Source organism: Molothrus ater, chromosome 3 (genome assembly GCF_012460135.2).
Source record: "Molothrus ater isolate BHLD 08-10-18 breed brown headed cowbird chromosome 3, BPBGC_Mater_1.1, whole genome shotgun sequence".
Classification (NCBI taxonomy): domain Eukaryota; kingdom Metazoa; phylum Chordata; class Aves; order Passeriformes; family Icteridae; genus Molothrus; species Molothrus ater.
In genome coordinates this window covers 54,315,995-54,330,774 of record NC_050480.2, presented here as the reverse complement: position 1 = coordinate 54,330,774, position 14,780 = coordinate 54,315,995, and the positions used below count along the sequence as shown (strand labels likewise).

Sequence of the window (14,780 nt, the reverse complement as noted above, 5' to 3'; positions counted from 1 at the left end):
TAGTGAAGATGGGGTTGTTTTTGAAAACAATAACCATGTTGCCTCTTCATATTAATATCTTGTTTGCCAGTGTACAGTGGCACAACTTTTTGGGATAAATAATGTAGGCAGTCTTTTACTGCAAAAGTTTATTTGCTTTTCATGTAATCATTTGTCATTATTTTCCATATAGGTTATATGCCTCCTCCAGTTCCACCTGTTGTCCCACCACCTGTTGTCCCACCACCTGTTGTCCCACCAGTTGTTCCAACACGTAAGTTTGATTGCTCTAACAATTGTTTGTGTGTGATGAAAAGTTTACTTGTTTATATACTCCTTGTTATTTAATCAAAAGCAAGTTAATTCTGTGTAATGGGAAATAGCTGCACAGAAGTTGTTAAACTGTTTTAAGCAGGCATTGAAAAAAGACTTACAGAGCTTATAATGAAGACTGAAAAATTATACCTAACATGGAGTTAAGTTGCAAATTGTTAATTATTTGTATGCATTGTTCAATTTGGACCTTTCTAACACATGTAGCTATTACTGGAATTATTTGGTCTTAGTCACTGAATATTATATAATAATTTATTTTAATTTAGCATTCTAACTGTATTCATTTAACATTTAAAGATATGTTAGAGCACTGATTGCTTAGGTTTGCCTGGAGCTCATGATCTCTAGGAAAAAACCCTAAATATTACATTGCTGATTGAGGATAAGAAATTTATTATCAAAAAATGTACCAGTGAAGGTAATTAATTTCACTTCTTCTGATTTATCAGCCTGACTTCTACCAATCTAAATGTGAAGGTTTCACTATATGATTTCAGTGATACACTTCTGTTATATCTCTACAGCTTTAGTACAGCCTCCATTACCAATTGCACAAGAGACGATGAAGGATGTTCCTTTTACTGGCCTTGTTCTACCAGTTGGCACAGTTACTAGCAATCTAGCTACTCCAACATTATCTGCTGGAAGTGTTTTTAATCCCCTGCCAATCAACAAACCAGAATCAGATGACAAAGGACCACATCTTACAGACCTTCAGATTTCTTCCAGTGAAAACAATAGATCTGGTAAGAAATGTTTTCATTATATGATATGATCCTGTACAGGAAGCATCATAGTCAGAGATTTTTGCAAATCATAGTTCATTGAGCTAGTAACTACAGAATAGGAAGTTTTGTGTTGGGTAGGGTATCATTCTGAATTTAATTTGGGGAAGCGGTGAGAACCATCTTTGTCATCATCTGATCAATGACTTCTAGCAGCTTATGCTTAAGTATGTTTTTCTCATAGTCTCAAGAAGTAAAGCTGAATCTGGGAACTCATCAGAAAACTTCTTAGAAATGCAGTTTGATTACACAAGTAGCAATGGAAAAGAGCAGGAGTGTGTAGGATAGTATAACATCTATAGAACTTCATCAAAGATTTTAATAGTTTATTGCATAAATTGGGTGATGGCTTTGGGGTTTGTTAATTTTAGCTACTATACAGTCTTTACTATGTAGAGACATTCATTTCTGTGGCATAATGTCTATGTATCACCAATGTGTTTGAAATAATATATATTACCTATAGAAACTAGGACATATTGTCAGCAGTATCATCACTGCATGCATTACCTGAACATGGATTAAATCGCATTTTGTGTTAACACTGATATTTTTTGTTAATTGTTTTTCTTGTCACTGCATTTCAGTGCAAAGTGATGTCTCTAGTACCTCTGGACTTGTTGGAGGAGTGCAGCCACCCAGTGTCTCAAGCAATTCTGGGCTTACTGGAGAAGGGCCACCATCCACTGTCTCAAGTAGCTCTGGGCTTCCAGGGGGAATACAGCCACCCAGTGTTTCAAGCAGCTCTGGACTTGTAGGAGGAGTGCAACCACCAACTGTTTCCAGCAATTCTGGTCTTGCAGGAGGAATGCAGCTACCTGCTGTCTCCAGTAGCTCTTCTCTTGCTGGCGGGATTCAGCCAACTAACGCCTCAAGTAGCTCTGGACTTATGGCTGGAGTGCCACCACCAAATGTCTCAAGTAACTCAGGGCTTCTAGCTGGAGTTCACCCACCAGGTGTCTCAAGCAGCCCTGGCCTTCTGACAGGAATGCAGCCACCCAGTGTGTCCAGCAGCTCAGGAGTTCTGGCAGGAGTACAGCCACCGAGTGTTTCAAGCAACTCTGGGCTTCTCATAATGCCACCACCCAATGTTTCAACTAGTTCTGGACTTATGGGAGTGCCACCACCAAATATTTCAAGTAATTCTGGACTTCTGGCAATGCAGCATCCAGCTGCAGTTCCAAACATGCCTCATTTAAATATCAGTAATCAAAGAATGCCAGGAATGCCTCTTATAGATATCCGTCCAGGCCTAATGCCCCATTCGCCTGGACCAAGGTTTCCTTTAATGCAGCCAGGAATGCCACCACAGCGTGCTATTCCTCCTCCCGCAATCCTTGATCCATCTCTTCATCCACCACCACCACCTCGAGGTCCTTTTCCTCCAGGAGATATTTTTAATCAAACAGAAAGACCTTTTGGAACACCAGGAAGACAAAATATCGATAACATTTCTAATCCAGAGAAAAGGCTACCACTTGGAGGTGATAACATTCAACAGGAGGGGGACAGAGATTATCGCTTTCCTCCGGTGGAAAACCGAGATAATCTTAACAGACCATCTCCAGTGGATGTCAGAGATTCTGTTGGACGACCACCAGTTGATCCAAGAGAGAGTATAGGAAGGCCTCCAGTAGATGGAAGAGAACACTTTGCTAGACCACATATAGACATGAGAGAAAGTTTTGGAAGACCAGGTATAGATAACCTTGGCAGAAGAGAGCATTTTGGTTTCAATTCAGACAAGCACTGGGGACAGAGAGGAGATTATGATGAAAGAGAGCACCATGCCTTCCCTATTTATGGTGGCCCTAAAGGCTTCCATGAAGACAGAGAGAGGTTTCGGCATGTAAACTATAGGTTTGATAGTAGAAGTGGTCCCAGTTGGAATAGAGGATTTGAACAAGATGCTCACAGAGATTTTGATGACCGCAGAAGACCCTGGGAAAGACAGAGGGATAGGGATGACAGAGATTTTAATTTCTGCAGAGAAATTAATGGAAACAGGTTTGGAAGAGACAGAATGTCAAACAACTGGATCCCGCCTCCACATCCAAGGGTTTTTGAATATTTTGATGGGGCCACTTCTCAACGCAAAGCTGATAATATGCCCCAGGTTAATGGTGAAAATACAGAGACAGAAAGTCAGCCACCAACTGCACAGGTGCAGGATGATCCAGAACTTTATGAAAAACTGACATCTTCTGTCGAGATAAACAAAGAGAAGAGTGACACAGAAGCTGATATAGAGAGTGAACCAGTGGTAGAAAGCACAGAAACTGAGGGGACATAATCATCACTCAGTAGGTAAAAGATACCTTTTGTAAAGTTGTCATCTCTCTGTAATAGATAAATGGCTGACTGGACCGTAGCAGTTCACTTTTGTCTGCCAGAATTAAGTTAATCTGATGTTCATGTTCATCTTCCACTTAAATAACTGTACAACTGACTTGTATAGAACACTGTTCTTAATTTGAACATGGTAGGTAAACGTTTTTTGCTTTTGAGTTTTTTTTAAATTTTATTTTATTTCTTTGGTAAAGCATAAACTTGCCCCTAATTGCTTTTAATTTCACAATGATAAATTAACAGCTTGTCAAACAAAGACTTCCTATGGAAGAAAATGGAATTTTTAGATACTACCCTTAGTTTGGCTATCAAAATTGTTACACTTGAAAACAGGTGCTGGTGTATCTTGTCCGTGTTTTTAGGCTGCTGCAGAATTTTAAAGTATAGATAAAGCTGTGATATTTTATGTTCCTACAATTCGGCAGAAAAAAAAATGGCCCATGTTACTTAAGGAGCATAACACAGAGATTAAAAGTGATTTTGTAAAATCTACACTATAGTCTCTGTTTTCTCTAAAGTAAGTGTTTGTGATTTGTTCCTCGTACTGCAGTGGGTTTAAAAAATGAAAAAGTACATTTTAATGTTGGGTGCATTTTGTTTTTAGATGCCAATAAAGCATATTTGTTTGATAACAGTGTTTTAGGTATTGTATTTTTTTAAAAAACCTGCAAGCTCTAAAAACTTGGAATCAGCTCTGATATATGCTTAGCCAGTTGTTGCAAAAGGTTTATATTACTTTTGTGAAACCAGTGCAACAGTTACATGTGGAAGAAGCATATGGTTTTTACATCAAAGATCATGCAGTTATATTAGTTTATGTAAATAACATGTATGTAAATATCTGTGTAAACTGTTTGTAGATACCATTTTTTCTGTGTGTGCCTGTGTATGTGCAAGCACTCACAGAATACTGTAGGCACTTCAATAAAATTGAAATGAAACTAGGTTGTGAAAATTTGCTTTTCACCTTCTTTAGGTAGTAAGATAAAACTTATTTCACTGCAGTGCTGTCAAGCTTCTATTTATCTGCTCATCCCCATTGTTACAATGTTCTTACTGCTTCTAGAAGGTGGAATATATATACTGTAAGAATATGCAGTATTATTCCAGCTTACTTTTTAAAATGCAGATATGCATGAAGCCAAAGCTTAAATGAGTATTTGCAATTTTTATTTTGTAATATATTTGGTGTTCTGGATAGATAGTGTTAGTGTTTGAGTACTCTGTGGTTAATTGATTTTAATGACTCAAAGCTCAGAAATGTTGCATTAAAAGTAAGCTGATGTTGGTCTAAAAACCCTACATGTTTTACAGAAATAAGAGTTGGGGGGTTGTGTTTTGATGGAATAACATTGAAGTTGAACCTCTTTTTAAATTGTTGAGATGAATTGGCTGCTTAGGTAAATTAGTAGTGCTATTCTCTCCTCTTTCATCTGCTTTGCTACTTGTGTATCCTTTCAATTGAAAAGGTTAAGCTGTAGGATGATGTCAGATTTTCAGTTTGTTCCATTCAAGTGCATTTCACCAACTTGTTTCAAAATAAGTTTTGTTAAAATTCTGTGTGTGAAAGCACCCTTTCACTCAGTTTTAAGAAAGTTGTTTTCCTCTTGCATAATAAGGTAATAAGGGTAGATTCTCTTACATGAATGCCCGTTTGGTAAAAGAAACGTTTTTAGCTCAAATTAGACTTTTGATCTTTAACATTAAAGCATTAGCATGCAAGTTTTATTTCCCCTTCTGCTTCCCTCAAAGGGGTGAAAGTATGAAAACATCACATGAGTGTAAAGCATTAGCATGCCTTTGAACCTAGAAGCAAGTTACTTGTGTGTGTAGTCCTCTTCCTCTGGATGGTGGGGTATTTTTCATGCTGTGTCATGGTTCAACTTTTCAGTTCCATGGACTTCTATTCTGGATAGTAAACAGCTTAATGAAGGTAGCCCTTGGAAAGAGTGGACTTGAATGAATTATTATCTATTGTGCAAGTAGTAGTCATTAGGTATGCATTAAATAACCACTGCTTTGTAATGGACCTTGCTGATGTGTTTATTACCAGAACGTGTCTTGGGAGTTGAGATGAAGAATGTTGGAGGTAAATGTATTGTCACGGGCAGTCTCTGGCTCAAAGAGCTCGACCAGTGCTGCTGCACCAGCTACTCGTAGTGTTCTGGTCAGGCAGATTTGATTGTGGTGGAAGCCCAAAAGCACAAAATAGCTCTAAGGATATTTTATGAACTTAAGGGGTTTTATTTCATTTTAATATGTTAAGTTTGAAAAGGCTTCAGTCATAGGCCACAGAAAAAAATACTCAAAATCAAACACATATTGGCAGTAGCTTTACTTTTTAAACATTTTGTTAAAAACCTCCTGAAAACTAGAAGTTCATCTGTTGTTCTTCTAAACTGGGACTGGCAGTGTGCCAAGTTGTTCATAGTATGAAGATTTAGGTAAATTGCCAGGTGACAGTTGTTAAACAATTTGGTTGGTAGTGTTATAGAACAATGCATTTAATGAATCTATTATCTTTGTTAATATCTTTCAAACATGAATAAATTGGCTACTGTACATATGTGTTACACTATCAGTTTCTAAACGCTGTTTTTTTGTAGAATAAAAGTTTGTTGTACAGTCTTCAGTTGCATTATGTTTACAGCTAGAACTGTTCTATTTCTTATTTAAATATTGTAGCATGCAGATATGTATTACCAAAATATAGCCATATTTAGAAACTTGAAGGGACTTTATATAAGCGAAACTCTGGTTTCTTTATCTTGCCAGTAGGAAGTTTTAAATGTTTCAGAGCTGGAGTGAAGACTTTCCTTTTTTATTGTAGATTAAGCCATCATAAGCCAATGTGTGCACTGAAAGGAACTGTCCTGACACCCAGAGCAAATCTTTGATGTGATTCATGGGAGTGACTTTTAATTTTTGCTTTTGCAAAGGAGAGAGAGAGATTGGGACAGAAGGAAGATGGGGCCCAGGCATTGGGGTAGCAGTTCTGGCTTACGCTGGTTTAAAGCTTGCTGTAGTGATGAAAGGTTGTGGGTTCTAGCAACTGAAGAAGCTGATGTATGATTCACATAAGTAACAGATACATTGAAAAATATTTCAGGTAGCTTTGCAGGCAACACATTGTATTTAGGCATTCACATTTACTTGAAAACCATATGCATCCATAAGATGTTTGATGTATTTACCTTTTTAAACAGGCTGTGGTTCTTTCACTGTAGTGCATTTGAGTAGAGCAGTATATCCATAAAGGTGAAATGTAGCCTTGTTTGCTATAAAGACATGATTTCTTTGCTGAAACCTTTTCCTGTGAAGTACTGGTATGCTTCCTTTGTATGTGTGGTACTTCCTTTTGTTACAGACTCAGGGGAATATATTCAGTTAGATTCCTTTGCTTCAGGAGAACTCTATAACATACCTAGAGCCACTTAAGTGATTTAAATGACTTTATGAAGTTAAGGAACTTTTAGCCTGAGTAAGTCAAGATGGGAGTACTGTAATCAAACCTGTAGTGAGGTATGCAGGCATTCCTTAAGCACAGTTGGAAAATGAAAAAATAAACTTACATATAGAAGGTGTTTATAAGATAGATGTTTATAAGCCAATTTATTACAGAAGTCTCTGAATATACAATTTGAGCAGTTTTGACCATGTGCAAAGATATTTTCTGCTGGTCAAACTGAAAGTACTCTTTTGACTTTTTTCCCTAACTCACATCTTTGGGTAATTTGATTTGAAACTGATAAAAATGAATCCTAAATTTCATTCTCTGTCTTTTCAGTAATGGTGACTTTTTGTTGCTTGATAATAGGAGAACTGAACAGTCAGAATCATCGAATGGTTTGGGTTGAAAGGGACCTTAAAGATCATCTAGTTCGAACTCCCATGCCATGGGCAGGGACACTATACCAGGCTGTTTGAAACTGCATCCAACTTGTCCTTGACCATTTCCAGGGATGGGGCATCCATAACTTCTCTGGGCAACCTATTCTAGTGCCTCACCACTCTCACAGTGAAGAATTTCTATCTAATCTAAGTCTGCTGTACATCAGTTTAAAGCCATTGCCCCTTGTTCTTTGCTCTTGTAAAAAGTCATACTCCAGCTTTATAATTTTAAAACCGATTCAGAATATCAGGAGTCATCAAGAGTAACTGGAAAAAAATTTTGTTATTAACTCATGTTATTAAAGAACCTTTCCCTTTTTTGTTGGTGTTGATTCAGGTAATTAAAGTATCTTCCTTTCCCTGTTGTGACATCTACTGCTGATTCTTTTGAATTTTGCAGTAGTCAGATTTTTCTTTCAACTTCCTTTCCACAAGTAGGCATTCACTGTGATGCCATTTACTGGTGTAGATGAGAGATTGTTTTAAAAGACATAAAGGCGGGATGTTATTTTTTTTTAATTTGAAGCTGTTTATTTGAATAAGAATGGCAAAAGTATCTTTCCTTAATTGTAACTAGTCTTACATTTTTCCTTGAAGGGCTGTCACAGTGATGTTAACTTATTTGGTACAAGTTCTTTGGGTGCACAATAAACATAATTCAATTAGTGTATGTACTTGATATTTCATAGTCAAGAAAAGCCAAGTAGAACTACTAAAAAGAAAATTCATGACATCTCTTTGAGTAATAACTCACATATAGAATCTGAAAAGTCATTCTTGTCAGTGATGAGAGTTTCTTAATAGGGTTTTTCTTGAAGTTGGTAAGCTGTAAAATTATATTTCCCGTTATTCTTTTATTCCTATCTTGCAAGAACTTGATGAAAAAGGGTTTGTCTCATTGAATTCCTACTCTTAATATCTTTTCGATGGTCTGCTACCAAAGGTTAGAGGAGGCAATTCTAGCAGTCTAAGCACTCTTACAAATGAAGAGGATCTTAAGATATATTATACAGTTGCAGATGAATGTGTTTTCTCTCTCCAAGAGTTTAAAGTGCACATTTCAGCACTTGCATACTAACAGTGATATTAGTTGTATCACTGGTTTACTAATCTTATTCTGTACTCTGTCATTTTTCTTTTAAAGCTAAGTCACTAGTGCTAATTTTAAATTTTCTTATCTAATGAAATGATACTAAAGCCCTCAGACAAAGGACTATTTTGTGCTTTGCAAAAAACAGTATGGTCAGAGAGCAGTGTAACTTGTAAATAGGCCAGTTGAAATATTTTTAATGTTTTATGTTTTAATGCTACAAAATTCCTCTTGAATGATTTTCTGTAAGCATATCTGTCTCATAATGGATATGTGTTCGCAGTAGTGTGTGTTAAGGTTTCTGTTGAAATGCAGAAGAACAAATTCTTTAAAGCAGATGACTTGATATGTTTCTCAAACACTTCACAGGTAACTTCACAGCCATATCGATTTGCATACCAGAACATTACAATTGTGTGCAAGCCAGTGCAAGAAACCCTTACCAGATGAATAGGTGAAGAGTGTTAAATGGATCTAGAATTGTTAACTCAGATGTAGGTCAGTAGGATTCATCTAAGCCATAGTTGCAGGGACTTCGGATCTGAACGTCACTTGCACACTAATTAGAGATCATATTGTAAGCAAAGTAGCTTTTTCTTGACAACAGCAGGAATTAAGTAGAAATAAAGTGTATTCAGTGTATAAAGTTTTTTCGAAAAATGCATTCACCTTTATCTAGCCAATGAAAGCTCTGTCACTGCCACCTCAGCTGATCAAGGGAAAAAATATTTTGGATTTATGCTGTTTCTGAGGTAATCACATCTCATTCAGCAATGCAGTGAAATGCAGTTTTAAGTGTGCCTTAAGTTTGTCCTTTTGAAAAGGACACCTATTTCAAACTTCAGACAAAAATGTAGAGAAAATCAATAAATTTTTTGTCTGTAGAATTTGAAATGTAATTTTGGGTTCAGTGATTTTCTTCCAGAAAATCTTTGTCATTTCATTTGTGCAAATACATAAATAGTAAGTGTACACTCAACTTTAAAAATGTTTGCTGAAAGTTGTGCTAGTTTGTCCAGCTCATTTTCATTTTTTTCCACATGCTTGCATTACATTATTTTGTCAAGTGGTTCTATCACAGAATTCCTCTTATAGTAAGTTAGAAATACCTTTGAATTATGTCATTCAGTTGCATAACTGAGATGTTAAAATCTAGGACAACCATAAGTCTTTGTCTTGAATGTCACGGATCTTTAGTGCAGTATGACTACCAACGCAGGTAATTCACTCTTGAGGACCCTAGTGGTAAAGCTGTCTGTGATTAAAAGTAAAATACAGACACCAAATTAAAATGCTTGCTGATTGTTTTGGGATTTTGCTAGTTATTAAAAGCAAAATAATGGCATCTCTCAAATTCCATGTTGATTAGAAAACACTGTATTAAAACTATGAACTTGGAGGGCTGAAGTTCTCTGAATTGATAAAATGAGTGAGGCACCCATTATTTTTGTTAGAATGTAAAACTTTGAAGTGATTAGGATAAAATGTTATTTTTACAAAATATTGAAATGTAATTTTTAAGTTTTGTGTGCATACTGCTGGTAGTTTCTGTCTGTACACTTCACACATGCTTTGTTCCTGTAATCCTTATTTCATGATCAGAAGCACTGTGGAAAACAGGAAAGTGGAATGAAGTATCATATTCTAGCAGTCACTGAAAATACTGTACAGAGTGGATCTATATGTAAACCACTGGACAGATAATGGTTTTTCAGCAGCAATAGCTTGTTAGCCTATTTTGAAATGAGAAAAAATACAGTTAGAAAGCATGAATAAACCTTTTTTTTTTTTTAGATTCAGTAGAAATTACTGTGTGCATTCTGATTAAATATTTACTAATTAACAAGAAAGGAGGCATCCAAAGATTTTAAGTACTTCTGAGCATTTTTCTTAGTATTGCTCATACCTCAATTAAAAATGAACACCTCCTCACCCTGTCCAAACCACAAAAGACCCCCCCCCGCCCCCCCAAAACTCAGGTAGGTGTAAATATTTGTAAGCTTACAAGGTTCTTGGAGGTACAACTTGACACTGATGTTAATATACCTGTTTGGGTATCTTTAAATAGTAAATACTTTAGAACCCAGCCAAAAGCATGAAGAAGAACTATATCACTTGCAGGGCATGTGCTAAACTTAAGTTTTGGTGTAAAATCCAAGATTATTTTATTCCTTGTTTGTGTTATCCTAGTCCAAATGCTGCCCTTGTTCAGGGTTCCACTCTGAATGCTGATTAGAGGATGTTCTGATTAATGCCTGTGTAACCTGTTCAATAAGTAATACATTCTATGGATTGCATCACTGTGATACAGACACTAGTGAGAAGTTGGGAGTGATGCTGTTTAAGGCAAAGCTATCACAGAAAAAAAAGGAGAAGATTACCAAATTGTGTGAATCACCAATCTCAAACATTGCTATTGAGGAATGTCTGCTTAGTAGAGATAATTACTGATTACTTGTAATTACCTCAGTAGCCATAAGGGTACATTTCACAATAGTATCTCAGTTTGACAAGTGCTGGCTGCAGCATTTCTTGCATTCTGCTACCTGCAGAAAACATTTTCTCGATTAAAGTTGTTACATTCTTTCATTTTATTGGTAGAGAATTTAAAATAATGCTGCTTTAGTCTAAACCAGTATGTGTTATACAGCCTCACTTGTTGGGACATGACTGTTTAATTAGGTCCAGGATTTCAAACTCTCTTGGGTCTCAGTTTCTTTTTCAGGGGCCTTTAGAAGAGCAGGTCATAGAAGATTATATGGTTCTAATTTCTTTGATTTTTCTACCTTTTAACACAGAGGCTTCTAGGGGATAACTTTTTTTCCCCTTTCAGATTCTCTTTCCTGTGCAAGTATTTATGAGCAGGCAACCCTAGTAAAGATTTTATTGGGATTCTAAGAGTATGATGAAATAGAATGTATAAAATATTTGAAAAAAATTGCAAGCACTATACTTGTCTAGTTCTGTGCTAGAAAATTCATAGAGTTCATAGAGAAAGAAAGCAAGCAAATTAAAGCTACTTAAATGCATTGGTCTTATCTTCTGGCTCTCCCAAAACAATTGTACTTTCTTAGTAGATCTTTTCACTGTAGCACGTAGAGCATCCCTTTAATACATGGTCACTGTTCTTTGTTCAAAATCCATTATGTCCTCCAGCTTTCTTTTCTTCATCTGCATACTGCTTTTTTTGAAAGCTTATGTTTTATTTAAATAGGTTTTTTTTCCTCAAAGGATTTTTAAAAATGAATGCACTAGGTTAATAAAGTTTTCTTATTTCATTTTAGAATGTGTTGCTTAACTCTCCTCAATAAATTTCCTTCGCCATGAAAAGTTCTTATATTTCTGTATTAATCAGAATAGAAGTAATGAATGACATGTAAAAAAAAAAAGAGAGAAATAAAAATTTTATTCAAAATTACATATATTTGTCATGATAGTCTGGTTCTAGCATGTTCAAGAATTTAACTAAAATGGCATTTTTCACACATCCTAGCAGATTATCCTGTCTCTAATATGCAACTTGAAAAATTGTGCACAAGCTAGAGCAGCCTCAGGAGCTATCCCATGCAACTTGTACATAGTAGTGAATACCAAAGTCTTGGTTTTTCCTTTTCCATCCCTCTCCTTGTCCCTAGATATTCTAATTATTCTTACTCAAAGTGAAGAAATTTAAGCAACCAACAGATTGGCTACAAAAGCTATGAAGAATTTCACTTTTCCAGCTTGGAGAATTAATTTGTTCTAAATGTCTCTCATCTTGATTTATTAAAGTAGACAAACATAAGTCCAAAAGGAACAAATTGTGAAAGCAATTCTGTACATATTTCTAGCATTTTTAGGGTTAAAAGCCTGCTAAAGAACTGGAAAGATTGTAATTAATGGGCTGTTTTACTTAAAAATTACATTTTCTTAGTGGCCCTTCTCAAGAAATTTCATTATTCTTTTGTCTCACTTTCTTTTTTTCCCAAAACTGGGTCCTATTAAGCATCCTAGAATGCAGCTTTAAAATTACACATCTTGTCTTACAGTAACACTCTAACATTGACTTGAGCTACATACCCCAAAACACACAACACATTTAGTTTATTATTGTGGAACTATCAGTGCATGTTTAAATATCCATCTTACAGAAGCTTATGGAAAGCTTAGCTGGAGAATTTACAGTCTACACTGTGGAAGGAAACACAGACTTCAGTATTCACTCTTCCTTTTGCCATGCATGCTACACTTAAATTCTTCCTACAGCTGACACAGATTTGTTTTGACTTCCATCTTTGTCGTGTCAAAGGAGTCAGTGTTAGACATGGGAGTGTTCACATACAGATTTAACTGCACATCATCTCTGAAAATCAGTTGAATATTTTAAAATCTAAATATTTAGTTGGTATTCTTAATCTAGCTTGCTATGAAACATTTGGTTGGTTACACCAGATTTTTTACACTATTTGGTGTCTTATTTATTTAAAGTAAAGCGGAACAGTATTGTTGCATATATAAGAAAGGTTCAGTCTTGTTGGTGGTTGATCTTGCTATGAGAGAATATCAGGTTCCCAGTCTTATAGTATAGAAAATGATGTGCTGGTGAACTGCAAAAGGCAAAACCTTAAGTACCCTGACACTTGGCTAGAAAAATACCAACCACAACCTTTCATCTCAGGCTGCGAGGTAGCACAGGGAGTGCAAATATGTCCAGGCAAACTGCTGTGTTTTGCCAGGTGCACAGGCTTGAGAGTGGACTATTATTGAGCCATACAGACACAAGGCTCCTGCTCATCCAGAGATTGCCTTTTCTACCTGAGCCACAACAGTGGTATTACTACAGCAGTCTTTTTATACTGAACTTTGTTACATGTTTAGTATTTATAAATAGGAGAAGTATTTAAAGTTAGTATGTTTTTCAAGATAATAATTACTGCCAAATCAGGTTTGTGAACCAGGGGCTCTACTTGAAGGGAACCCAGTTACAAGCAAGAAAGATGATAAAATCACTGTGGGTGCTTGTTTGGATTGTTCTGGAGCAGAATTGTATCTGAAGATACTATAGGCAGGTGGTTCCTACTTCAAGGTCTCATTTTCTGGGAAAAAGCCAAAAGTTAATTCTGAAACTTTTTGTGGTTCTGACTTTCCAAAATACTCTCAGTAGGCTGATGCCTCAAACACACCTTACATCTGCATGTGTTTTCCCATTCCTCATGTAATCTTGACCATGCTAAGTAGCAGCCAGCACAAACGTGCTACATCTCATTATCATCACTGTTCCTAACAAGGATGTTCTTGGGTCTCTTTCTATGCCCTTTTGAATCTTTCAGATGCCATTGTTAGCCATTTCTAAAGACATTGAAATAGGAAATTTAGTGTTTTTCTTTAGGAACAAAATCTCTAGTGGAGTGATGCAATACTTCCCCAATTTTTATTTTCACCCTGATTTCCACTTCACAGTGAGCACGTCAAAGCTGCTTATTATATTATGGTTTCCAGTGCCTTCAGTCTGAAAGTGAAGTTTTGATGGATTTTGAAGGAACATTTTCTATGTACTCTTACTATTACTCTATATTTTTCCTGCCTATGTGGAGCAGTGGTGTCTAGCCAGCCACTGCAGCCTATTTCCTCACCTTCTTAAGAGGGGAAGTCCAATGTGTCCCCAAAACATGCTGACACTTTCTTCAAAGGGCATTTTCTCAAGCTGTGTGCAGCAAGAGGAGCATGCAAAAAGAATAAGCCTGCCTTTCCAGGACACCTTATCCAATTTTTGAACCCTTCTTTGCAACAAGTCTCTGGATTTAGGAAGATGAGAACAGCAGCTGATGAGTTACTCCCCTGGTTATTTATCATCTGTACTGGTGTTCAGGGGCCTTACATGAATTGCAGCTGGTTGTGCCTTTTGTGAAGGGTGGCCACTTCTGCTGTGTTTGTTCTGAGCACTTGAAATACCAAGCAGAGCCCTGAACTCTGCTGGCACCTGTGCCGTACAGGAGTTGCTAGGTCTTGTCTGTGACGTGGCAAATGCTGCCTTGCACGTGCACCTTTTTCTGTTGCTCTTGAGAACAACACTATTGCTTCTCCACTATTTAATTTTCTCCTGTGTAAAATAGAGCTTGATGAATGTGAAAGTAGTGAGAGGAGTTCATACCCCTGCTCATGGATATATTGAGGATCCTATACTCTGCATCAGAGTGCCATTAAATTTGTTGTTTTCTAGTGGTGAAAAATTTAACAAACATTTCTTGGATCATGCTATTTCTATAAAACAACATATATTTTCTGGCTGTATAGACTGCAGAATAAGAAATTTGACCTAGATTCATTTTATTATTTTACCTTTTATCTTTATACTTTGTATCATGTGTACC

The 14,780-nt window shown here is 36.4% G+C and overlaps 1 protein-coding gene across 3 annotated transcripts in view; it reads left to right on the top strand.

Moving 5' to 3' along the window:
* Positions 1-14,780, top strand: part of SCAF8 (SR-related CTD associated factor 8) — a 152,648-nt gene that overhangs the window by 48,528 nt on the left and 89,340 nt on the right. For all 3 annotated transcript variants that reach the window (XM_036380432.2, XM_036380433.2, XM_036380431.2), the window contains exons 18-20: positions 173-253; positions 840-1,061; positions 1,688-3,407. In XM_036380432.2, the coding sequence (XP_036236325.1) occupies positions 173-253; positions 840-1,061; positions 1,688-3,393 (2,009 nt within the window). In that variant the 3' untranslated portion in view covers positions 3,394-3,407. The remainder of the gene's footprint in view (positions 1-172; positions 254-839; positions 1,062-1,687; positions 3,408-14,780) is intronic.